This window comes from Carcharodon carcharias, chromosome 13, assembly GCF_017639515.1.
Source record: "Carcharodon carcharias isolate sCarCar2 chromosome 13, sCarCar2.pri, whole genome shotgun sequence".
Taxonomy (NCBI): Eukaryota; Metazoa; Chordata; class Chondrichthyes; order Lamniformes; family Lamnidae; genus Carcharodon; species Carcharodon carcharias.
In genome coordinates this window covers 9,293,102-9,320,674 of record NC_054479.1, presented here as the reverse complement: position 1 = coordinate 9,320,674, position 27,573 = coordinate 9,293,102, and the positions used below count along the sequence as shown (strand labels likewise).

At 40.3% G+C, this 27,573-nt stretch overlaps 1 protein-coding gene across 9 annotated transcripts in view; it reads right to left on the bottom strand.

Annotated features, from left to right (window-relative positions):
• The window catches only part of golga3 (golgin A3), a 60,715-nt gene extending 35,607 nt beyond the window's left edge, over nt 1-25,108 (bottom strand). For 2 of the 9 annotated variants that reach the window (XR_005944722.1, XM_041202182.1), the window contains exons 1-3: nt 24,540-24,874; nt 11,671-12,037; nt 2,773-3,162 (exon numbers count right to left, since the gene is read on the bottom strand). Coding sequence is in view for 8 of the 9 variants with exons in the window: in XM_041202182.1 (XP_041058116.1) it covers nt 2,773-3,162; nt 11,671-11,806 (526 nt within the window). In the remaining variant the exon portion in view is untranslated. Of the gene's footprint in view, nt 1-2,772; nt 3,163-8,789; nt 9,060-11,670; nt 12,038-24,539; nt 24,875-25,011 lie in introns of those variants that run through there. The other 7 variants (XM_041202178.1, XM_041202176.1, XM_041202175.1 and 4 more) reach the window with 7 other exon arrangements.
• Between the last annotated feature and the right edge of the window lie 2,465 nt (nt 25,109-27,573).

Genomic DNA, 27,573 nt, shown 5'->3' with positions numbered 1-27,573 from the left:
AAAGTTCTAGGATTCATCCTCAGTTCATGTTGAGTTAGCAAGGCAAGAGGTAGGAAGTTATAATTGGCCTCTGCACCACAGGGTTTTAGAAGATGGGGTGAAGGGAGCAATTAAAAGGCAAATTAGCAAATCCTGGATTATTATCCATTAACATTTGTTGACATCAAGTGAGGAGAAGGCTGATTCAGCTGTGATTTCCCTTCATGGAAAGTCAGCTGACTACTCCTCCCGGGCAAGCAGCCACCTGAACAAGTGTCTCCCAGTAAAAGTAAACAGGGAGCCAGTCTAATTCCAGCAGAACATGTTATGCAGCAACAGGCCTGCTGATCTTGCTGGAAGTGATGGGGGGGTGCAAATAGCACCTCTGCCCATATATAGGTGACATAATGCAATGTTATATCAATTTTTTTAAAAATGTTGCTCTTCTATCCAGTGACATTATCAACTGCGAGGGACTGTTTAAATTTAATAGACTAAAAAGTCCAATCCCAAAACAATCACATAGGCCCAAAGGCTTCTTTTTTTAAAAAAATAAGTTACTTTTCTTTACAAACCAGAAACAGTCTGACTACCACCCATGCTACATCCCCACCCTGCTCTGAACCCCAGCTGGATGTCCTCAAAGCCCTGCCACAGTTAATCTCCAACATTATGACAGGCCAAACAACTGACTGGGATTTATTAGGGCACTCCCTTGTGGTCTGAACAAATTACAGCATAACATACATCTGCCAACCTAATGGCTAAATTGAAGGTCTGAGCTATGGGTTTAATGCAGGGGGGTGGGGGGGGAGAATATTGGGATTTTTAAAAATTAAATGGCTGGTCTATGTTGACTGGTACTTTAAACAGACAGTTCTGATGAAGAGTCATACTGACTCGAAACGTTAACTATATTCCTCGCCACAGATCCTGTCAGACCTGCTGAGTTTTTCCAGGTATTTTTGTTTTTGTTTCACATTTCCAGCATCCGCAGTATTTTGCTTTTACCCTAAACACTATACACATCCTGCAATTGCCAATCCAAGGTGAACTTGGCAAAGTAAAAATTCAATCTACCTACAATTCCAGCAAGCAGGAATTTATTCCGCAGGCAAAATCCAAAGGATTCAGGATCTATCAAATGCCAAACACAGTAACTATGAAACCTCAAATCTGGATACAAAGTATTTGTGTTAATACCAACAACAAAACTCATTTGCACAGAGACACAAACAAGAAACACAAAGCTGAAGCACATTGCAAAAGAATCAAAGGCAACAGGGTTTTAGAGCTGCAACATACATTAAACAAAATGGGATTTGGTTTTGCACTTTTTGCCACTTGAAATTCAAGCAAGCTAAAACAAACCACATGTACGAGTTTCTTTTTTGAACTCTCTACTCCATCTCTCACCCCTTTACTTCCTTCAGCTGAATTTGGGTGGGGCAGGAACTTTTACATACCTCACATCAACACTATCCTGTAATCTTAAAAAGGTAAAGGAAGTGGTTTCTACAGGCTGGAGCTGCTCTTGCAGCTTCAGCACTTCCCCAATATTATAATGATGAAACTCTAGGTAACAGTGAGGAGTTCCATCCAAAGCTGCTGTTATTCAGCCTCCTGTAACATGACAAATGTGGTACAAGAGGCTCTGTATGAGTGAATATGCCTAAGTTGGCAATACCAAAATTAATTTGGTTTGCTATTTTGTCACCATTTTTAAGAATGCAGGCAAGTTATATTGCCAACTACCATAGGAGAGCTGATTTTCAAATTTGATGTATTTTTTAAAATTAGATTTTTTACAATGTGAGTTTTATAATGCTACTTTTAATTGTTGACCTCACATCATTAATTCTTGTTATTTTTTTAAACTGCAGGGAAGGGACACAGGAAAGGATCAGTGTTCAAAAGAGGTAAATAAAGATTCTGGAAAAGGTGAGGTAGTTTATACAGCTATTTTGATGTATGTCATTACACGGTTAAGGGAATACAATTAACGTACAGGAGCAAAATGATCAACATGATTATTGACCAAAAGTTGAAAATAGCATCATATTGTATCATGGGTAGCTGCCACACGACGAATTGAAACATAAACTTCAGCTTGTCTAAAAACCCTGCATTAAACTCCATGTGTCCTTTACTATACCAACTTCCATTAACTCCCTGTTACACAATGGATTTAAATTCAAAATCAGTGTCCTCACTTGCAAATCCCTCTATAGCTTCATTCCACCTCTGCTAATGCCTCCAGCCCCATGTCCAATTTCAACCTCCTTTGCAATCATCTCAGTATGGGGTAGGAAAAATAATAGGTTTTTGGGGGTGAAGAGAAAGAGGAGTCATGGTAACAATTCCCAAAAGCATGAATGGAAATTGATTCCAACAAGTTATTTGTACTGAAGCAGAAGAACACCTTGTGATACGAAGCAGATAAGCTCCACCTTGAACCAAACTACTTCGCTCCTAACTTACCCACTGCACTTCCATCCAGCAAGCTCAGATCCAAAAGGGAGTAGATGGACGTGTCCCTTATTCTTGCTGACACCAGTTGATATCTGTAAACTTCACTTTTTGGCTACTGATGTTTGGAACAGAGCAGCTTTGCATGTACCAAACTTTTCTTAAAAGACATTTCTATAGTAGCACATGCACAGAAAGAGACAGCACATGGAGTTGCCAGCTTGATCAATTAAGCTTAAAAAAGCATGCCAATTTTGGCAAAGAGGAAAGTTCAAAAAAGGAGGAAGGAGGGTGGAAGAGCTCCCGCTGTAAATAAATGCTTACACAAATTGGTTTCTTGCATAGGAAGACTTAGAATGAGCGACTGCAAAGCTTCACTTTTTTGAACAAACATCTCAGATTTAGCTCCCTGAGGCTTCTTTAAGTTGTCATGGAAACCATCCACACCTGGGGAAGGCTCTGTGCTCTCATCAGATCTGCACTTTGGTGGCTGACTTTCTGGTGAGTTAGAGACAACCTGGGGAATGCCAGAAGGCCCAGTGGACCTGTAAACAGACTTAGATCCATTCTGACAACCGTCTCCTTCACCATCAGCACCTTTATCACTGGAAGCACACAGTTGCTGGATCTTGCCCTCATGTTTGCCTGAGATACTGCTGGCGTCCATTGCTGCTCCAATGTTTGGCACTTTATCTGTACTGTTCACATAGGCACCTATGAAAAATGAAGCACAGTTAGCAACTAGTACCACCCTATTCTACCACTTAAACTTGACACCAGCTGAAAAGCAAACTTCTAAACTTGTTTTTCTCAGTCTTCTAACTATTACTAAGTTTGTGGCATTATTTTTTAAGGCATTCCATGACTTTGATATTTTAGATTTAGAGGAGGATTGGGGAGGAAACTGACATAAAACAGAAAAGAGGAAAAAGTCAACTGAAACAAGTGAATCACAAATTCGCTTTCGGCTCATCAACCAAGTTCAAATTTCTTTCTTGTTTTAACAAGGATGGAAAACTGAATACTATTTTTCATTACCTTAAGTATAACCTTTAAAAGGAAGGCAAAGGCTTGGAATAAATTATTTTGTTTTGTCTAAAAATGTCATCTGGTCATCTGGCAGGCACTGGCAGGAAAGCTTCAAAGCATAAAAACATAGCTTAGTATCACAAGTTGGCAATTTTCCAATCTACAATTTACATCTATTTTCAGGGTAACTCCACATTCTGTCCTTGAAAACTCACTTCTTTTCAAATTTTTTAGCTTGTAGTGTGTACAAACATGACTTACTGTCAACTTTCAGTGCCAGAACCACTATAAATTTATCGTTTTTCAAAATAAATATATACCCAGGTCTGGAACTACACAGGTGAAGGGCTAAACTACATTTATTCAGAATTAGGAACTGATAATTCATCACAAAATAGAAGCACAAATGTTCCATTTTCTTTTGAGAAACACCATTGACATTCCAAAAGTCACAGTAAGGCTCCTTAAAGTTTGTTCTGAGATAAAGAGAGAGGGTTTTGAAAATAACACATCTCCAGTTTGCTGGCTGGGCTTCTGACCATATTCATACAGCAATGAAACCCAAATGTTACGGACATTTTGGCAATTTTATTTTCATCAATGGCTATTTTTTTTTTCAATGAACATTTGGTCCTATACCACCCCTCACCCACCACTATCTGTGCCACAACCATCATTACCGGGTTGCCGGTTTTCCAGTCCAAGCACTAACACTGGGAGCAAAGGACAGCTATCATTTCCCAGGCCAAAATACACACTGATTAAGCTGACAGAGATGTGAATTAAAAGGTTGATTATGGCCTCTTTTTTACTTTTCGGTCTCCCCCATCCCACTCTGTGTGGAAAGATACTCGAACTTTGACCAGTACTTTCCTAAAATGGCACAAAGGTCAGCCATAAGTTTGGACCGCAGGCATAAATCCACCATTCAATGTTGTACAAAGTTCCACAGTACAAGGATCACTATGAATCTCATTCAACAAAAAGCCAATAGAAGATACTGATCTACAAGATAAGACTAGCCTTGATCGATTCCTCTCTCTTTCAACTCTTCCTTCTCTCTCCTCCTACAATGACTACATCTGAAGTGTCAGCTGTACACCGGGCCTAAGCTACAATTTGATTTTGGATCATTCTCAGGATTTGAGCATCATGGGCATTTATTGCACATTCTTAGTTACAAAGGGGTAGTAGTGATGGTGGGCCATCTACTTCCTTTCAATCTTTGTATTGGTTTGATAGAACTGAGTGGTTTCCAGGCTATTTCAGAGGGCAGTTAAGAGTACCATTTTGGAATGGGACTGGAATCACATAGGTCAGTCTGAATAAGGACCACAGGTTCCCTTCTTCAATGAACCAGCTGGGATCTATGACAATTTCTAGTCACTTGCACTTATTCCAACTTCTTATATCCAGGTTGGTTTATTTCAATTGAGTTCAATTCTCAAACTGGCATGGTGGAATTTGAACTCACGTTCTCTGGATTACTTATCGAGTAGCATTACATTAGCACATCCCCACTCAACAGAGTGAGTGTGTGTGTGTGTGTGTGTGTGTGTGTGTGTGTGGGGGAGGAATTATTTATTTTTTTACATTCATTTATGGGGTGAGTGTTGCTGGCTAGACCAGCATTTATTGCCCATCCCTAATTGCCCTTGAGAAGGTGGTGGTGAACTGCCTTTTGAACTGCTGCAGCCCCTGTGGTGTAGGTACACCCACAGTGCTGTTAAGGAAGGAGTTTCAGGATTTTGACCCAGTGACAGTGAAAGAACGGCGATATATTTCCAAGTCAGGATGGTGAGTGGCTTGGAGAGGAACTTCCAGGCGGTGGTGTTCCCATGTGTCTGCTGCCCTGGTCCTTCTAGATGGTAGTGGTCATGTGTTTGCCAAGTGCTGCTTAAGTTGCCTTGGTGAGTTTCGGCAGTGTATCTTGTAGATGGTACACACTGCTGCCACTGTTAGTTGGTGGTGGAGGGAGTGAATGTTTGTGGATGTGGTGCCAATCAAGCAGACGGCTTTGTCCTGGATGGTGTCGAGCTTCTTAAGTGTTGTGAGAGCTGCACTTATCCAGGCAAGTGGGGAGTATTCCATCACACTCCTAGCTTGTGCCTTGTAGGTGGTGGACAGACTTTGGGGAGTCAGGAGGTGAGTTACACATCACAAGATTCCTAGCCTCTGGCCTGCTCTTGTAGCCACTGTATTTATTTGGCTAGTCCAGTTCAGTTTCTGGTCAATGTAACCCCAGGGTGTTGATAGTGGGGGAATTCAGCGATGGTAATACCATTGAATGTCAAAGGACAATGGTTAGATTCTCTTGTTGGAGATGGTCATTGCTTGGCACTTGTGTGCCACAAATGTGCCACTTGTCAGCCAAGCCTGGATATTGTCCAGGTCTTGCTGCATTTGGACATGGACTGCTTCAGTATCTGAGGAGTCGCAAATGGTGCTAAACATTGTGTAATCATAAATAAACATCCCCACTTTTGACTTTATGAAGGAAGGTCAATGATGAAGCAGCTGATGATTGGGCCTAGGACAAAAGAAAGATCAGAGCTCAATTCTCTCACTGTGAATTTAATGTTACACCAACAGAAAATAATGTCGCTCTTCTGTATGCAGACTACCAGCCTAATGTAGGCAAGAAAAACATCGCCAGAAAAGTCTACTTTTTCTGTCAACCATTGATGAAACAGCTGAAGATGGTTGGGCTGAAGACACTACCCTGAGGGACTCCTGAAGTGATGTCCTGGATTCGAAATGACTAACCTCCAACAACGACAATCATCTTCCTTCGTGCTCAGTATGACTCCAACCAGTTGTCACATGTGTCAGCTATTTTGAAGAACCCTTCATCCTTGGTGTCACAACATCGTCCCTCATTTTCTCTCTTCCTTCCCCCCATCCAAACATTCTAGGTGCAGTAACAGCACAACTTCCACCAATGACTCCAACACAATAAATAATGCAGTTAATCTTGACCACACATGCAGATACTAGAATAAAACTGACACACATGCAAAGCAATGACTAGTAAAAAATAACGTTTCCAAGAATGAAACTCACTAGCAGGTCAATTTCATACACCTACAAAATAACTTTAATGCACAATGATTACATTAAGGGAATATTTTCAGTCAGGTTTACAATTATTGCATTTCAGAGTTTTACCCTATTATCTGGCACATCTTGAGATGAAAAATATTAAGTACATATATAGGAACCAATTTTGAGTATTTTATTTTGATATCAAAATAGTCATACCAAGTAACAGGAACAATTCAATGATCACAGGAAAATGACAGCTTAATTCATCAAAAATAATGAGGCGCAGTGGGAAATATCACAGGTACCAATGGCATAAACTGGTGCTGTTCTAGAATGGCTTGCTCATATTTTTCGTGAGGTTCATCAAGAACACAAGTTACTTCTCTACAATATTAGGAACCAAGAACAAAATTCCCAAAAGTTGCATTTGTAGAAAGCAGTTCAGCTTCAGACTAACATTAAATTTATAGCGTCAATCCAGAGTGGGGATCCTAAACTGTATTTACTTTCCATAATATGCTTTTTCTCATTTGTTCCTAGGATGCAAACATCACTGGCAAGGCCAGCATTTGTTGCCCATTCCTAATTGCCCTCAAGAAAGTAGTGGTGAACTTGCCTTCTTAAACTGCTGCAGTCCATGTGGGTACACACACACTGCTGTTACAGAGGGAGTTCCAGGATTTTGACCCAGTGATGATGAAGGAACAACAATATAGTTCCAAGTCAGGATGGGGTGTAGCTTAGAGGGGAAGTTGCAGGTGGTAGTGTTCCCATCTACCTGCTGCCTTTGTTCTTCTAGGTGGTAGAAGTTGTGGGTTTGGAGTGGCTTGGCGAGCTGCTGTAGTACATCATCTTATAGGTGATACTACATCTGACGGATGAAAGGACTTTTCTTCCAGCTAGTTTCCTTCTTTTACCAACCTTTACTGATATTAAAATTTGCATGGTTTTGTAAAAATGGCTTTTGAGTATTTTATATATTTAATAAAACAGCAAACTTTGCAATTTTACTCAATTAATAATCTCCATTCCATGAAATCTTTACAAGTTGCATACTTCACAAGTTTGCATGGTTTCTTGCTTTGGTAGTGTAGTGGTTATGGGAATGGTCCAGCAGCTTACAGCTCATGAGGTCAAACCCTAACTGTGCAATCTGTGGACCTAATTTTAAAAATCTAGTAATTTATAGCTTGACACTATAGGAATAATGCTGAACGTTTCCAGATTGGCATTGAAACATAACTGACTTGTTAATTTCCTTCAGAGAAGGGAGCCTGCCACCCCTGCTTGTGATTCCAGCAACATCACATGGTTGATCTATATCATCACTTGAAGCAAGCAAGGAAGCCACTCAGTTATAATCAATTGATGAGAAGAGTTTACCACATAGGGTGCAACAGTGCAAGGCAGTCCATCACCTCCACTTTCTCTGAGCAACTCGAGGGGGGCAATTATTGCAGCCCTTCCATTGTCACCCAAATTCAGTGGACAAATAAAAAGAAAATTGAATATTTTTCCCTCTTTGAAATCAAAGCATGAAAATTCAGAGAAAACCTGTTATGTCAAAGTAAAAAAATTAACACTGGATTTATACAGGACATTTTATTACTTCAGGATGCCCCAAAACTCTCCACAGCCAATGAAGCACGCTTGTGTCAGAAATTCGCAACCAACTTTCACAGAGCAAGTCCAACAACAACAACGCTATTATAATCAATCTAGGTTATTGGTCGAGAAATAAACTTTGGCCAGGAGACTGGGGAGAACTCCCCTACTCTGCTTCAAAATAAATGTCCAGGGACCTTCCACACCCAACCAAGAGGGAAGACAAGGTCCCGGTTTGAACGTCTCTTCCGAAAGATGACATCTGCAACTGTGCAGCACGAGACTGCAGTGTCATCCTAGATCAATGGCTTGCAGTCTTATTTTAGCTAAGGAACCCTATAATATATTGTGAAATTCTGTGGAACTCCAACTCTCTCTCCCACCGTATATAATAAAATAAAACTGAAAACAAAGTAAAACGCTATTGAACAAATTAATGAAAATGCAAAAGAAATTCATTATTTTTCATTGCATGCACAAATGTTGTATCTTAGAATTGAACAATTTCCAAATGACCCAAAAAAATGCACAGGACCCTTTAGGGATGCTCATGGAACTCTTGGGTTCAGTGTACCCTAGTTAAAAAACACTGGCCTAGATACTGTGCTCAAGCCTCTCGAATGTGACATAACTGATGCGTAAAGGTGGCTGTATTTATTCACCTTTAAGGTAGTTAGTTAGGGCGATAACCATCAATCTGACAGCACCCTTAGGTCTGGCCAAATCCATGCAGATGACTGAATCATTTCAAAATAAAATATTCAGATTTTTGTTTGCATTTTAACCAGAATTTCTCATCGATGCTCTACAATTCCACAGCCATGGAAAGCATCCACAAAATGTTTTGCATTCCAGGTGCTAGATGAGGAGGAGATCACAGCTGCTGTGGCTGGGTCTGGCTCACAGTTTGTCTATAATTTCACCAGCGGAGTCTGCAAACACAGTAAAGTTGGAGGTGAACACAAAGGGACAGTATTGTAAAAGCATTGCATCACTCGGATATGGTTTCAAGTACAAGATTTTCAAGTCTGATTACTCATCACAATATGTATATACCTGTTTATAAAAAAAACACTTATCTGAAACCTCTCAGGTAATATTTCGCTGCACACTTTCCAAAGTGCCTTATTTCAATAATGCCACATTATTACTACTTTCTGACAATCTGAAACAGGCAAGTGCTGAGGAGATTTGGGAGGTTGTAAATTTTAGCCAATTTCTTCAAAATCCTTTATTTAAAAAAAAAACACTACCAGTATTGTGAAGGACATTGGATTTTTTTTGTCTTTGCTGTTATTAGTTTTTTTAAAAAAAGCCTGCTTACTCCATTTAAAAAAACATTTCCTGCTCCTCTTTAGATATCAGTACACCGCTTCCATTTCCCTGCAGGTAGGCAGCTGACACTCCCAGGTACATATGTAAACACTAGGGTTGGGCTATCAAATGTTAACTGCCACAAATTTGATCAGGCCAGTCACAGAAAATGGCCTCGAGGTGCTCCAAAATTCCACAGGTTTGCTTATATCTCAGGCTTCACAGAGAATGGCTTTTGTTATCAACCAAGGTCATAGTGGGATGGCTCTAAAAAAAACATAGGTACTGCAAATTCAAACATATTTGACTATCAACAAAATCTACACCTTACCCTGATTTTCAGTATATTTTAAAATCAGCACTAATTTCTACACACACACACACACACGCACGCACGCACGCACATGAATTGGGCTAATGCAGCAGCAATTGTACTAAAATTTATTGCTAATAAATATAAATAAGTTAAAAGGAGGAACCCCTACCAAACAACCTTTAAAAGTCAAAACCACAAACAGTAGCATAGCACATTGGAATTTATTAAAATTAAGGGAACGTTATCTCTCATCCATTCCAGCAATTAGCTCATGAGCAACACTGGTTCAGTGACATTTAGGAAGTCACCTACTCGGTGACAGGAGAAGTACAGCTCTGGCCAGAAAGGAGAGAGGAATCAGAGAATAACATACCCATATTAAAAAAAAATTAACCTTACAACAACATGCAACTATATAATATCCTTAATATAAAAAATGTTCTTAAGATTCATCACAGAAAAACACAAGGAAAACAGAACAGTGAGCAAGCTTGACAAAGTTGGAGCAGTCACCAAAAGCTTGATCAAAGAAATGGCTTCTGAGGAGGTTTAACAAAAAAAACAAAAAACTAAATCCACAAAGTAGAGTCAAGGAGCGGGTGGGCCAAATGGAGGGGGAGCTGTATAGGAGGCCAGAGCAAAGGCTGCAGAAATTAAGTTGAGTGAGGCCACAGAAGGTTTTTAAGGGTAGAAATGTCAAATTCAATTCTTTGGGGAGCAGGGAACCACCTCTAGATCAGCGAGGAAGAGGACGGTGGATGAGCAAGAAGGAATACGTGCAGTCGAGTTTTGGAGAAGTTGGAGAAAGGAGACCAACAAGAACAGCAAGGGAGTAATCAGATCTGGAGGTGACAAAGGCTGAGGGTAGGGCCAGAGGTAGGATAAGTGGTCTTTGTGACAGAAAGAATGCAGGACCTGAAACCCCGCTTTTGGCTGAACAGGATATTGAGACGACAGTAAACAGTCTGGTTTAGGCCAAAAGTAGTGGTTCGAGACACAGATAGAATCAGTGGCAAGAAAGCAGATTTTGTGGCAGTGGCAAGATTATGGCTTCACCCTACCCAATGTTTAACTCGAGGAAGTTACGACTCATTCACAATGGGACAACCGACAGAGTCTGGCAGCACAGAGATAGTGAGTGTTAGAGCTCAGTGTCATTGGCATGCACACAAAGCTGACCTTGTGGATAATATCAAACCTGTGACTAATATCACAGAGGGGTGGGGGAGAGAAGGGGAAGGGCGGGATGCTAATCCAAAGATTTTTGAGGAAGTTTGAAGGTGAAGGAAAATAAATCATTGCCTGTCCTTGGGTAATATTTGGATTTTCCCCTTCAACATTTATTTCATACAAGGAGTGTTCATAACATCATGATTATCTGTGTTTATAAATAAACTATAGTGACATTTGTAGTCCTGGGTTATTGATCACATTTCTGCCTATGATCGTTTTAGTTAGTCATATTGCTGGACTCAGTTCAACAGCAGCACTGTGTAAACGTATTCACAAAAATTAAATAAAATGTACATTAAAATGCATGACTCTTTACAAGCTGAATTACAGAATACTAAAATTGAGATCCTCCTCCTAGAAACACAACTCAAAACTGCACAATGATTTAACAATAGTTGTACTTCTCCAGCAAGGAAACAAGCACAATGAAAGCAGCACACAATGCTGAATCTATACAGGGCTGTACTTTAAAACAAGTAGCTAATTCACCTACTCAACAAGACAAATACTGACACTGGCACTTCCTATTGACATCACCTCTCAACTGTTGCATCTTCATATTTGTGATCTTAAAGTTTTTCACATTTTAGTAAATAAAAACATTTTTAACAAAAACACCCAAGTACGTACATTTTTGGAGAGATTTTAACAAAATGTTTAACTTGGTGCCAATTGCTCACCGTTTATGTCAACTCCTGTGACAGATGACCCAGACACAGCTGCATCATCGGAGAGTTCCTCTTTGCTCCCAGCAGTTGCTGCATATGTTGAATTTGTCAGCAAAACATCCTGTTCATGGGACGGGACTTCCATCATTCTACAAACTTGGCAGTCAGCAATGACACTTTATAGAGCTCTCACAATAAGCCAAAGGTCACTTTGTGCCATTAAAAGAAAATGAGTTCTGCTCTGAGGATAGTTCAAGAGATTGCAAAGAGCTTGAAATGTAGTGCCATGATCTGTCAACTGGGAGCCGTAGCATTTGGCAGATTCCAATGCATCAAGGATTGAGGCCTTTCCTACACAATTCGTAAGATATTACAGGCACTGTGGAAAAACAATACATTAATCAGTATTTACAGGAGGAGGCTAAATGACATGAGTTATATCATGATCGTCATAACAATACATAGCAAGGAAACAAAATGCAAATAAACCTGATTGCAGCAATGCTGATGATACAGGAAAGAAGTGCAATGCTACTGAAAGGTGGAAGATAATCCAGTGCATTTTTAAACCTCTTCATTGAACTGATTTAAACAGCAGTGTAAATCTCCATGTTACAACAGTGAAAACACATTAAAAGTACTTTATTGGCTGTAAACCATTTTGGGACACCCCAAGGTGGTAAACAACACTACATCAATACAAGGTTTTCTTTGTTTCACTACAGTAAGCTCTGCTGGTAAAGCAAGGAATGCTTGTTCATATTATAAGCACTGCACTCAGTACTAAGCAGGTCCAATTAATGTGGTTTTAAAATAATGGAATTATCCCCAGTAATTTCTCTTTCTTCCCTTGATTCCACTAATAATCTAAAAATATTAGACTACATTCTGCTGTGATACTCTAGTGTAATATCATTATAGTAAGTTTGATAGCAGCTTGAAAATACATTTAACACATTGCAAAGAAAGCTTTAGAAACCGAGAAAATACTGGCACTAAACATACTAAATATGTGTAACAATGACAGAAAAACAAGTCAATATTCTGATAACAATTAAAACTCTTAGACCGTTACCTGTACCTATACTTGTTTAATAGCAATCAACAGTTTGCGGGTTCTGCTGTGTCAAACCCTGAACTTCATCTAACAGACCAGTTGCTTAACCGTTGGCACTTTATTTTCCTGCCATCATTAACACTTGGAATCACGAAAATTAAAACCAATTGAAATACTCAATGAAAAATATTGTACATTTTACAACGTGCGACAATCCCAGTTTATCAGAGATGTGCAAATCTGTACTTTGAGTTGGCCATATTCAGACAATTTTCAGCAACATCATAACTTGCATTTATATAGTAGCGTTAATGCAGCAAAATGTTTCAAGGCACTTGAGTGTTAACAAAATTTGACACCAAGACATATAGAAATATTTAGACAAGTGGTTGAAAAGTTCATCAAACAGCCAGATTTCAAGGAGCATTTTAAAGGAGAGAGAGGTGGAGAGGTATAGTCAGGGAATTACAGAGCTCAAGACCCAGATACCTGAAGGTACAACTGTCAATAATGGATTGACGAAAACGGGGGTACGCAGAAGGCCAGAATTGGAAGAGTGCAGAGATCTCAGAGGGTTGCAGAGCTACAGAAAGTTAGAGAGGGGTGAAGCCATGGAGGGATTTGAAAACAAGGATGAGGATTTTAAAAACAGAATCTCTCTGGACAGGGACCAACGTAGGTTAGTGAGCACAGGGGTGATGGTTGAGGGAAATAGAGCGAGTTAGGATATGGGCAGCAGGTTTTGGATGAGTTAAAGTTGGCAGCAAAGCTTTGGAACAGTCAAGCCTGGAGGTAATCAGGTACCTATTAGGGCTTTAACAGCAGACATGCTGAGGTAGGAACAGATACAATTACAGATTACTGCACAGAACTTATTTAAGTTTTTCCTCATACAACAGAGAATTGAAAATTTCAAAAAGGGTTTCTTACAGGTTATATCAAATCACAGAGCTGAACAGAAATATTAGCTCTAATACACTGGTAAAACTAGTTATTGTGTCCTTGTGGCTTTTAAAGTCATCACTGCGAGCATGAAGTGATATGATCTACGAGCTTGCTTGATAGCACAAATGTGCATTTCAGTTTGAGGTATGGTGGTAGACTTCTCATTATTTGAGTATGTTCAAGCTGTAAGTGACTTTGTTGTCTCCGTGGGTCCTCTCATGGCTGATGCAAGATAGACATGGCCAATCATGAAACTGGCGGTTGATATTGTTGTTGTTGGTGCTTGGGGGAACATCTGCAGCTGCATCACCTCTGGTTTTACTCTAGACACGTTGGATGTTGAGAGTTTGGCATAGATCATCCTTGAAGCACGCTGAACCAAATTTTATTGCTTGCCTCCAAGTGGACCAGTCAGCAGCAGTGTTTTCCCAACGAGAGTCTGCAATGCAGAGGTTTACAAGGCTCCTTTTTAGGGTATTTTCAAGCTGTTATCAAACTTACTGTATCATTTGTACTGACCACCATGATGTCATTTGCCTTGAGACAGTTCCTCATAGAAGATCTGCTTGGGGATTCTGTAGTCACCCATGCAGGAGACATGGCTTGCCCATCTAAGTTGAATTTTCTGGAGGGTGGTCTCCATGCTCTTGATTCCAACATGATGAAGGACACTCATTGTTTGTGATTTTTATCCTGCCATCGAATTCTCATGAACTACCTCAGGTGTCTTTGGTCGATGCATTCTACAGCTTTGATGTGGCATCTATTGCAGACCCAGGATTCTGAAACATACAGCAAGCTGGCAAGGGCAATGGCATGGTAGAGTTTGATTTTAGTGTTCAGCTTAATGCCATGAAGCTTCCAGGCAATTTTGAGATATAGGGTTACACAGCAGTGATATGATGCCATAGTCAAACAGAGTCATTATTGTTTACTGAGAGATTAGTCATTTTTTTTTCATTAAAAATGGAAAGACTCAACAGTTTGAATCAAGCAATGGAAATAATACAGTAAAATAGGAACTTAATACTGGAACAAATGGATCGGATTAAGTCACTTCATTAAAACTAAGAATTAGGCTGTAATTCTTGCACGGGGCACTAAACAAGTGGAATTTCTTACAGCATCTGAGCAGGCTCTGTCTAGGCTCCTGCTCTATCAAAGTGGATTTTTTTTTGTTGAAAAAGCTGCCAAGTGGACAGCAGGAAATTTTAATTTATAACCATGAAAACAAGAGGAAATAAAATTATTTGGTTAAAGTAGCAATACTGGGACAGGAAAGATCTTAGTTTCTGGCCCACATCAGAAAATTCCCTTTTCGTCTCCAGTAGGCTGCACCCTGAACCAAAAGGATGAGGATCTTGCTCCTGACAGCTGCTGAAAGTCAGCCTCCAAGAGAAATGTAGAGCAGCCCAATAAAGACTCTCCACATATTCATTCTTTCATTTCCCCTTTCTTCTTTATAGTTGGCCATGTAGCCTCTGCTGATCACTGCCTGAGACTGGAAGGAAAGGAGAACATGATCACTCCACTAAACTGCCTGAAAACTTTTAAAGATAGAGGGGAAATCATCATTTATAAACTGCGTCAGCAGAAGTTAACATCAACACATTGTACTCATGACTTACAAAGAGACTTGCTTTTCACAATCACCAGACGTCTCAAAGCACTTTACAGCCAAAGAAGTGCTTTCTCATGTGTAGTCACTGTTGTAGTGTAGGAAACACAAGAGCCAATTTGTTCACAGCAAGCACCCAAAAGCAGCATTGTAATAATGACCATACCATCTTTTCTGTGATATTGATTGTGGGATAAATATTGGCCAGGACACCAGGGATAACTAAAACAGAAATACCTGGAAAAACTCAGCAGGTCTGGCAGCATCGGCGGAGAGGAACAAAGTTAATGTTTTGAGTCGTCATGATCCTTCAACAGTTCTGTTGAAGGGTCATGAGGACTTGAAATGTCAACTTTGTTCCTCTCCGCCGATGCTGCCAGACCTGCTGAGTTTTTCCAGGTATTTCCGTTTTTGTTTTGGATTTCCAGCATCCGCAGTTTTTTTTGTTTTTAATCACCAGGGATAACTCCCCTGCTCTTCCTCCAGATAATGTTATGGAATATTTATATCCACCTGAATGAGCAGATGAAGCCTCGGTTTAACATCCCATTCAACAATATGAGATACTGCACTGGAGTGTCAGCTTTGATTTTGTGCACAAGTCCTGGAGTCAGCTGATTGTTCTTACCAGTGAATTGGAAACTGATGATAACCTTTGCACTTGCCGTACACCTCTGCTGCAAAAACTTGTGCAATGTATCTTGAATTCCCTTCTGTTCTGTCACTACAGAAACTGGTCACTTCAAAAATTCATAACAGAAGTTGTATTGGAAACTTGCTTTATTACTCTTCAAAAACAATGTTCAAATTCAACCTTCTTTTAAAGCCTGTTTCCAGCGAGTTCCATAAATGTGATACAATCTTCTCAATACTTAATGCTCAAATCAAGATGGTTGAACTTAGACAAAATAAGCACAGAGCCTGATCCACATCAGCGGTAGTCAACACTATCCTTATTGTGCCACATAAGATGATAAGAACATAAAAAAAAGGAGGCCACCATATGGCCCGTCAAACCTGCTCTGACATTCAATATGATCATGGCTGATCTCGGGCTTTAACTTCTGTTTCTCGCCTGCTCCCTATATCCACCGAATCCCCAAGAGACCTGAATGTTTCAGTGAGGTCACTTCTCATTTTTCTAAACTTCAGAAAAGATGGGATTAATTTTCTCAGTCTCTCATCATAGGTCAACACCTTCTCATCCCAGGGACTTATCTAGTGAACCTTCACTGTAAAGCCTCAAATACAAGTATATTCTTCCTTACATATGGAGGTCAAAACAGCACAAAGTATTCCAGGTGCGATCTCATCAAAGCCCCACACAATTGCAGCAAGGCTTCTTTATTCTTGCACTCCAATTTCCTTACACTAAAGGCCATCATGCTATTTGCTTTCCTAACTGCTTGCTGTACCTGCTGTTGCAAAGGAACAGAAGCTAGCCAGTCATCCCTTTGAAACTGTTCTTCTATTCAATTTAATCATAGCTGATCAGTATACAACTCCATTTACCTGCCTTATTTCCATCCCGTTCAATGCCTTTGTCCAATGAAAGTTCCATTGTCCCAGTATATGCCGCCTTTTAGAGGAGAATTCCAGATTTCTGCAACCCTCTTTACAGAAAAGCAATTGCTAATTTCCCTCTTGAATGGTTCAGTTCTAATTTTAAGGTCATGTCCCCTGGCTCTTGATTCCCCAACCAGGGGAACTAGTTTCCTTGTATCTACCTGGTGCTTTTAGCATTAGATCAACCTCAATCAAGTCACCCCTCAATCTTTTCAAGGATAAGTATTGCACAGTTTTAGTCTATAGCGCCATCAATTATTGACTTAATCACTTGTGCAAATATATGACAAATCTTTTAAATACCAGGATGCATGTATTTCTGTAACTGCATTTGCACATTGCAATAATATAAAAAATGTATCATTCCCTCTGGCAGAAATTTTGAGTAATCAGCTCGGTTTTAAAATCCATAACAAAACCTGAAAAAGCCATTCAACTCCTAAATGATCTTACAGATGCAGCTTTCAACAAATTCTTACCCCCTAGACCATTATAATCTATGAACTTGAACATCAATAAAAATTGTTCTGGAGTTACTTGGACAGTCTCTGTACAGAGAGATTCAACTGTAAACAGAATCCTGAGGGGACACTGCTTGCCAAACATTGGCAAGATATGGTTGGATAGGGTCTAACATGCTGCCCAGCTTATTCAAGAGTAGAGGGTAGCTGACAATAAGGTCTCATGAAGTGAAAGGCATTGTTTTAAATTAAATTCTGAATTCAATGTTGCTTATCCTCCTTTTTGCTTTGACTGATCAATATACCTCCTACTAGACTGCAAGTGGAAGGGGTGTAGGGTTTCAATCAAACTAGTTACACCAAATGGCTTTGAATTATGCTGCGCTGCAGAATAGATTTAAATTAATAATGAGGACAGGGCACTTAAATCTCCAACCCAAGTAAATTCATATGCTTACTGCCTGCACTACATTACTGAAAGCAATATCTATAAGACCAAATTCCACAGATTCAGTGGTTTTAAAAATCCTGTCCTTTAGATCATAAGATATTGATTTAAGTGGAGTCCAGTTCAATGCTAATGGACTGTACTGTATATACCTCCAGACACAAAGAGCTTTCAGCTCCAAACAGAAATGCCTAGGTCAAAACTGCTCTTTCTTTACTCTTATTGACTTTCAAAACCTTATTAAAACAAACAGCAAATCCAGATACAAAAAAGTCATATTTTGTTACAAGTATAAAAGGGATTCAATTATGTAATGTAACTTAGCTTCACGTAAGTTGCTTAACATTATATAGAACAGCTTCTGAAAATACAACATCACTTTACAAATGAACTCAATTTCTGAACCAAGGCTGGCTGTGCTAAAAATAGGGTGAGCACAGTAAACACAAAACTGAAAAAGTGAGAAAAAAATGCAGTTGTAAATGCAAATCCCTTTTAGCCGAAATGCATAAACTGTGATCCAGACACATTATTAAATATAAATTAACTGGTTAAATCATTTACTAAGGTTTCTAAACTCAAAATGTAGCACTTAACTGCTAACCTGTCCCATTAGGGATGCTCATGTATCAAGGTTTACAGAATAATGAACCCACTTGCTGGAGATTATCCCCCTGGAAACAGTGATCATGGAGAAAGAATAATCTACATAGAATGGGAGACATTTAACCATCGTGCATTAAGTTCATATCCATGTTTTAGGATACATTTATACAGCATTGGTACAAAGCAGTTCATTTTGCATAGACACTACAGCTACAGTGTAAATGCAACCTGAACCCAGGGTCAAAACCCGACCACAGTCAACCACCCTGCAGAACAGTGTCAATCTGATTCTGGAGTCAGTTTTGCTTTCAACACCAGATTTACACTATGTAACTCTGGTACTGGCGTGAAGCCAGAACTACTTTAGTGATGCAAAACTTTGTGTAAATGCACACAGAAGAACAGAAAGACTGCTCTCCTAATATCTTAAAAATAAAGTCATACGTTCCCTCACTGTCAGTAGGCCAAGATCCTCAAACATCCTCCCTTGTGGGAGCACTTTCCTCACATAGACTGCAGAAGTTCACATCATCTCAAAGGCAATAAATGCTGGCCTCACCAGCAACATCTAAATCCCAAGAATGAATTTTTAAAAATACAGGCCACAAAGATTGCAGCTTACTATTTCTGATTTGCCTGTATAATAGCAGGCATACTACAACGTTTTCGAATTAGGCACGGTAAAGCCTTGGGGTGGGGGAGCTCAGATCAGGAATTTTTAAAATTTTTTCACAGGGTGAGGGCATGACTGGCCAGGCCAGCATTTGTTGCCCATCCCTAACTGCCCTTGAACTGAGTGGCTTGCTTGGCCATTTTAGGGGGCATTTAAGAGTCAACCACATTGCTGTGGATCTCGAGTCACAGGTAAGCCAAACTAGGTAAAGATGGCAGATTACCTTCCCCAAAGGACATTAGTGAACCAGATGTTTTTTACATCAATGATAGTTTCATGGTCACCATTACGAAGACTAGCTTTCAATTCCAGAACTTTTTCATTGAATTTTAAATTCCACCAGCTGGATCACTGGGCCAGTGATATTACCACTACACCACCACCTCCCCCAACCACCCTCCCTCACCCCTTGAATATATCTGCCTGTCTTAAATACTGCAGTGACTATGTGAACTTCCAATGACACATTGTGTCTTGGCTGGGAGGTGTTTCATAGCCAGATGGCACATCGACACTTCCAGTCAAGGCTCACGGGTTAATAATTGCCATTTGAATGAGCTATCAGAGGGCAAGGCCTAGCTATGGAACAATAAAGGAGGATAGTAAATAGGCCAAGCTAATGCTACAATACTGAGTTTCCAAAGAATGAGACCCACAATGTTTGGTGGACAACATAATCATCCATCTGCATTTATCTCTACAATTGAAATTCCAAGAATTCTGGAACTCAAAAAGAAATTCAGGTCACCATAGTTTACTAATAAATATGAAAAGATATGGAAAATTTCTATGAAATATTACAAGTGGGTTTCTCTGCTTAAAATTTCAATGCAGTTCATAATTATTTATTTTTAATTAAATTAGTAAGGATATATTCCAGATTTTTAAAAAAAAAACCAAAGTGAAGAATCAAGGCCCATAATGTGGGGACAGAGTGATGTCAAGAGGAACGAAAGTAACAAAGTAAATCATAAAGTAATAATTTAGTGACATCAAATTTGGGGATTTAAAAAGTTGGAAGATAGCAGAAGGAAGGCCAGAAGGATTGTTCAGGGTCCCTACAAGGGGAGACTCTTCACTGAATGAAAAGTATGGGAAGAGGACAGCATGTGGACAGTGTATGTAAAGCCTAGGAGGCACAGTGAAAAATTCAGAGCATTAATCTGAGTGTGCTGGGAAATATTTCCTTAAATCTCACTTGAAGCTTTCGGATGTGTTGCATCTCAACTGTAATAATCCGCTACACCCACATTATCTTAGCTTTTCACCATCTTAAAAATAACCCTGTCCTTTTTTCAATAAGTATAAAAACATCTCCAATGATGTCACTGGGATTTTACTAAAACATGGTATGAAAATCTGACACTTGAATCTACTCCGTGAAAAACAACCTGCATTACACTTACAGATTTTGACTTTCAAATACTACTTTACATCTGGAAAACTATTTTGAACCATTACAAAGTCTAAAGATCAGGCGATAGTGGTTAGTGTCATTCGTTGGGGCGATGATTTGAGATAAGTATATTAGCATAAGTTACTTTTTTTTAAGCAAACAAGAACTTGCATTTATTTAGCCCCACTAAACTTATAAAATGTTCCAAGATGTCACATAGGGACATTACAAACACAAAATTTAACACTGAGCCACATATGGAAATATTAGGGCAGATGAAAAAAAAGTGATTAAAAAGGTAGATTTTAAGGAGTACATTGAAGAAGGAAAGAGAGGTAAAGTGATGGAGATGTTTAGGGAAGAAATTCTAGCCCTTAGGGACTCGGCAGCTGAAAGTTCAGCCACCAGTGGTGGAGGGATTAAAATCAGGGATGCTCAAGAGGCCAGAATTGGAGCAACGCAAGATATCTTGGAGGGTTGACGAGGTTAAAGAGATGGGGGGGGGGGGGGGAGGAGGCCATGGAGAGATATGAAAGCAAGGATGAAAATTTTAATATCCATGCTTTGTAAAATGCTAAGCAAGGCAAAACTGACTAACTGCATGTAACTTATTTTGTTGAGTCCTGATATACTTTTTTCCCCCCCAATCAGGAGGCACAGGCTAACAAAAACTCAAAACAGATCACATATCCATGAACGCTCAATGGGATTCCTAGGTCTGTGAAAGCAAAGTGCCCAAACTTATCATTAACAGAAACTCTTTCAAGTTTAAATAATTCAGTGCCACAATATGCCAACAAAGCTGCCTGGGAACATCGAGGACAATCAATAACAAAATGGTGCAAAATTACCAAGATGCTAGATGCTTAAAACAGCCAAGAAAATAACTAAAATCCAAAACTACCTCACCTTTCATTGAGCACGCAATGACAAGCAGCTAAGTACACAAATCCAACATTATTTGCAAGTTTCTAAAATAAAAGTTCTAATCAAACGTTGTAACAAAAAAGTGTAACACTTTTAACCTGTACCTAACATCTCTTTAGTGACCAGATCAAGATGAAAAATCATTCCAAATACTTAAGTGACGATTACAAAAACATTAGGTAATTTGAAAAACTCAAGAGTACTAAATTCAAAGTTCTAAATGTGACAGGATATACAGAATCTACAACCCAAAAGAAGGATTTTTAAGAATAAGTAACAGCCTTTATATTCCACCCTCAAAAGAATCTGGATTCAAAAACATCAACTATTTTGTATATGTACCTCTCACTCATACAGTGCTCTATAAGTAAGTTTACTCGCTACAGCTGTACAACACAAGTTCCCTGAAGGTACAAAAATTACCCAATAGCACATTTAATGAACCACACTGCGCAATATTTAATATACGCTCGAACTAAAATTTAAAAGACAGGCGGATGACCTTGCATTCATACAGAAACTTCCACGACAATAGAGCAATTTCATAATATATGTGAAACATTAATATCCAAAATTGATACTGAAAATGTGCTTGTTGGCTCATGGAGGGCAATGAGGCATTCCACAATGCAGCCCTAAATAACAGCAATGTGATGCACAGTTACATCACATACTGTTTCAGAAAGTGCCTGAATACTAGCTCCAGCCCGCTGAGTACCACCATAAACAACCAGCACATTTTTTTTGCTGACTCTCTAATTTAGGACACCTTCATAGAATTTGTGATCACTTCATTGATGAAATACAACATCTTAAATTTAGATTGCAGTATTAAATTCTCATTGATTCCTTGAGATTATCCAATGAACAACAGATCCAGACAAAGCAGAAATGCAGAGTGTGATCCCAAACCTGCACCGAGTTAGTTTATCTCAACTAGCATGGCTATAGGAATGTTGTAATTAAACTCAGCGGCCCTCAATTTTGGAAATGTGGGAAGGAGGAATCAACCAGACAATCTCAATCCCCATCACTCTCCAGCAACCCTGCTGGAAGTGCTCATCTGTTGATGACATCAGATTTGACAGTGCAGCAATATTCCCACAGTCAAACAGCCTGACACTCACCATCAACATCACACAAGTAATGGCTACTTGGTGATGAATGGCTGTAGACTGGGGGCTTAAAAACTCAGAAGGGAAACAGTGAGGGAGAGGTGAGACACTTGTCAGGCAAAAGTACAAATTAAGTGTTATAAGAAGCTCCCAGATATAAGACCAGTGTTTCTGGCAAGAACGACTTGGGTATTAGTGTTAAAAATTACTGAAGAAAACAGAGCTTCCTTGACGCAGCTTCAACAATGGAGATGTTTTAATTTGATGCTACAGGAGAAAGAGAGGCAAAGAATTCAACAGATCAAGGACTAAGGGTGGGACAAAGGGTGAGAGGTGATAGTTGCTAAACAGACTTGAAGAAAGATTGAAGAACTGAACAAAACAAGATTTTTATTACCCTACTGAAGGGATTGACAATATCAAGTAGTGTTGATTTGGCCAATACATTGAAAGGGAAGCTTCAGCTTGTAAATACTGAGGGAGCATGACCTGAAGAAAGTTGATGAACTTCAACTGGAAGGTGATTATATAAGCTGTTTAGAAACACACTGCATTTTTATAAGCTTCTATGTTCCAGAGCAGAGTTACAGGCGTGCTCATCATTGGTAACCCCGATTGCTACTATGCTAAAAGCTGTACTGGTCTCATGGATGAAAGCAAACTACTGCAGACGCTGGAAATCTGAAATAAAAACAAAAAATGCTGGAAAAACTCAGCAGGTCTGGCAGCATCAGTGGAGAGATAAACAAAGTTAATATTTCGAGTCCATTCGATTTGAAAGCTGGCTTCTTCAAAGCTGAAGAAGAGTCATACAGACTCGAAACATTATCTGTTTCTCTCTCCACAGATGCTGCCAGATCTGCTGACTTTTTCCAACATTTTTGTTTTTATTTCTGGTTTCATGGATAGTCCTTTGACTTCAAAAGTGAGAAATAATTTGAAAATTAAAAGCAGCTTCCATAACTAGAAGCTAGAAATAGTGAAGAAAAATAAAACAGGTTCAGAGTATCCTTCCAGAAAGGAGAGAACATCAGAGGCCAAAAGACAGATACAGTACAAGAGTTAAGACTTTCTTTCACCTCCAGTTCTTAATTATCTGAATTTAGGGTAACATTGAATGTCAAGTTGTTAGTCAATCAGGTTGGCAAAGCCTCAGTGCTGGCTAGATCTGCAAAGGTAACACTGATACTGACCACTGAAATCATCAAGATGGAAAATTAAACATTGGTGTCAATTGATTTAAATTTTTTGAAATCAGGATTAAAGAGGACAAAAATAGAAGATGGCATTAATGAGGTGGGGGGAGCAGTAAACGGATAAAATCTTCAACATATATCAAAGTCAGATGATTCAAAGGAACACATTAAGTATATCAGAACACACACATAAGCACACATACACATTGGAAAGTACCCAACAGAAGGCGCAAGAAGGAAATGACTACTGGCCACAGACTTGATCCAAACAAAGAAAAAAGAGAACAGGTTCAAAGTTTCCTTCCTTCAGGAGTAGGAGAGAATGTCAGAGGCCAAAAGGAAGATACAGTACAAAAGTTAAAACTTTCCTTCACCTCCAGTTCTTAATTATCTGAATTCAGGGTAAAATTGAATGTCGAGTTGTTAGTCAATCAGGTTGGCAAAGCCAACGGAGATGCAAAGGAATTTCTTCTCTCAGAGGGTAATGAATGTCTGGAATCCTCTACCCCAGAGAGTTGTGGGGGCTAGATCACTGAAAGTATTTAAAAAGGAAGTAGATAGATTTTTGAAATATCGGAGAGTTGACGGCTATGAGGAGCTGGCACAAAAGAGGAGTTGAGGCCTGGCGCAGGTCAGCCATGATCTTATTGAATGATGGGGCAAGCTTGAGGGGCCGAAAGGCCTACTCCTGCTCCTATTTCTTACGTTCTTAAAACATCCTTTGGCATTTTAAAATCAATATTAAAATAATATATTAAGTCATTTCAGAAAACACCTATATAGCTCTAGAGGCAAACATAACATCCAATCGTGAAAAGTGGTAAGGTAACGAGGATATTAATGGAAATAATTAAAAGCCAATGAGACCACAACCTTCACATACTCGTTGTGTCATTGCCCATTATCTCCCACCTTCCGTTCTTTTGTTCCTACAAGCCTTTAAATCGCGAGTTTGGCCATCGGGGCCCATTAACACTGGATCTTCCCACTGTCCACCATTCGGCCGTAGGGACCCCAGCTCCCCCAGCAAACACAACCGCCTGTTTCAGGCTGCTCCGGCCGAGGATGATCGCGATTTTGGCTCCAGGAACGCAGAGCGCTGCTTCAACACCAAGTGACAAGAGGCCGGGCGGCCCTTTAACCACAGTCAGCCGGTGGCTTCCCCAGAGCTCCCCGGGCCAGCTCAGTACGCCATCCCGAGGCTTAGGTCCCGGCTTTAGGCCGCGGCACCGCCACAAGGGGAAAAATACAAATGCTTAAAGATTGAAAACGCCACGGTCCTCCCACCCCCGCGTCTCCTCCCCCCGGTCTCACAGCCTCTTCACCCCTCCCGGCCGCCATTTACCATTCGGGAAAGCCAGCGGCAGCCAGGCGCCATACGTGGCTCTTTCAGTCCGTCCACAACTTCCTTCCCTCGGCAACACGTTTATATAATCTCTGGCTCACTCTCCAAGCCAATGCCGCAGTACTTTTAACAACGTTTTCAATAACGGTTGGAAATAGATGCCGCTTTAAAAATACAGGAATTTGTAACGATCATTTTATTAAAAATGCTTTTTTTTTTCGCATTCACCTTCGGAAAACCCAATTCGCCCGGCTCACTGAAAAGGACGGAACTTCCGGTTGCGGCTGTGCGGTGATTGACAGATACCAGGATGGAGGGGCGGGGGAGGGGGCGGGGCCGGGGGGGCCAGGGCGTGGCCAGTATTGGGGCGGTGGGGGGGGGGTTGGTGAGCTGGTCTAGGATGGGGAGGAGGAGGGGAGCGGTGCCAGGGTTGGTGGGCGGTGCCAGGGTTGGTGGGCGGTGCAGAGTTTGGTGGGCGCTTCCAGTTGGTGGGCGGTGCCAGAGTTGGTGGGCGGTACCAGGGTTGGTGGGCGGTGCCAGAGTTGGTGGGCGGTGCTCAAACTTGCAGCTTTGGCAATGTTCAGTTCTTGAAGTCACATTGGACTCGGAACATTAAATCTGTTTCTTGTTCCACAGATGTTACCAAACCTGTTGATTTTTTTCCAGCACTTTTCCCAGAAGTCCACGAAGAAGTTGGAAAGATGAAAGTCAAAACTATTTTAATGCATTGCACTCTGAGGGAAAAATGTACAAATCTTTGAATGGGCTTTATGGATTCATGCCAAACCAGACAACTAATTAAAGCTGGCAAGAAGTGACATTTCCACTGCTCTTTAGTTCTGAAGAAGGGTCATATGGGCTCAAAAAGTTAACTCTATTTCTCTCTCCACAGGTGCTGCCAGACCTGCTGAGTTTTTCTAGCATTTTCTGTTTTTATTTCAGATTTCCAGCATCCTGCAGTATTTTGCTTTAACTGAAGTTAAGCTGACTGGCCTGTAATTGCTGGGCTTAACATGGTTGATTTTCTACTTCAACTTCACTTTCTCACACCATCCCCATATCCATTTGATTCTATTAGTGTCAAAAAATTTATCAATCTCATATATTGACTATATTCCGTGACTGAGCAACCACGGCTCTCTGAGGTAGCGAACTCCAAAAATTTACAACTCCCTGGGTGAAGAAAATTCTCACCTCAGTCCGAAATGGTTAACTCCTTGTCCTGAGATTATACTCCCAGGCTCTAACCTTTCCAGCCAGGGAAAACAGCCTCTCTGCATCTAACCTGACAAGCCCTCTAAAAGTTTTATATGCTTTAATGAGATCATCTCTCATTCTCCTAAACTTCAGCGAGTATAGACAAATTTAAGAATAGCCCTGATCATAAACCTATGACGGGTAGTTTGTAGAATTAGCCAAGGTTCCTTCACTGGTATTGAAGTTTTTAAAAACCATAAAACAAAGAAAACACGTTGTCATTTGGATTTTTAATAGACCCACTAAGCCATCCCTTTCTCAAAGGCAACTCAAAACCTAGTCTTACAACTTTAATTGCCCCTCCAACTCCCACACCCCTACCCCACCCCCACCACCACCCCCCCCCCACGACCCCCCCCCCCCCCCCCCCCCCACCACCCCCCCCACCCCCACCACCACCACCAATCTAGTGAACAGAGGCACTCTATCTCCTCTAGACCCAACTCACAGAGAAACTGTATCCCAGTCACTTCCCCTACACTCCACAGAGACTCAGGTCCCCAACTCTCCAAGTTTATTCTAGAATCCTTCTCCTTCTCCCCCCTCAATTCAACCTGGCACACATCCTTTCCCCCAACCCAGTTCAGATTAAAACTATTCTTCCTCCCCTGCCAATCTCCTTTCTCTGTCTCCTCAAAAGATACTCCCACTGTCTGTTTGCTTCCCTTTCCTCTTCTTTGCCCCCTTGCCTCTTACTTTCACTACTATCCATTTAACTCCTCTCATCTCATTGTCAACCATTCCACATGGTCCCTCCACCACTTTCATTTATTTCCCCCACATTCCCTCTCTGCTGCTTTGAAATGATTGCTGCCACTGCATATTGCAGACAAATGTCTGTTCCCTTAAGAACTCCTAACCCTAAAAAGTAACTAAATGACCCCAAAGCACATTGATGGTTGACATTCTAGCAATTTTTAGATGTCGACATTTCTGGTTGAGTTGCACCATTTAAGTCATTAGATGTTACTTGGGACATCAAAACCTGTTGTCCTCATCCAACATTGGTGGGGTTGCCAACTGCAATTAAACATATTCCTGGAGGAATACACATCACTTGCCCCCATGCTCTTGCAATTAGTTGGCCAACATATCCATGCTTGTAATGCACTGCCTTCCTACATCAATAGGAAAGCAAAGAGACATATTATTCAATCGGATAATGCTTGACCATTAGCCAAAAAGCCTCTTTTTTCCCATTTTCAATATCTTTATATCTGATAAAGAGAAATCCTCAAAGAAAATGACAAAGAAAATATTTTTTAATGTCCCTATGATTTTTCTCCAGGGTAGCACAGAGCTGTG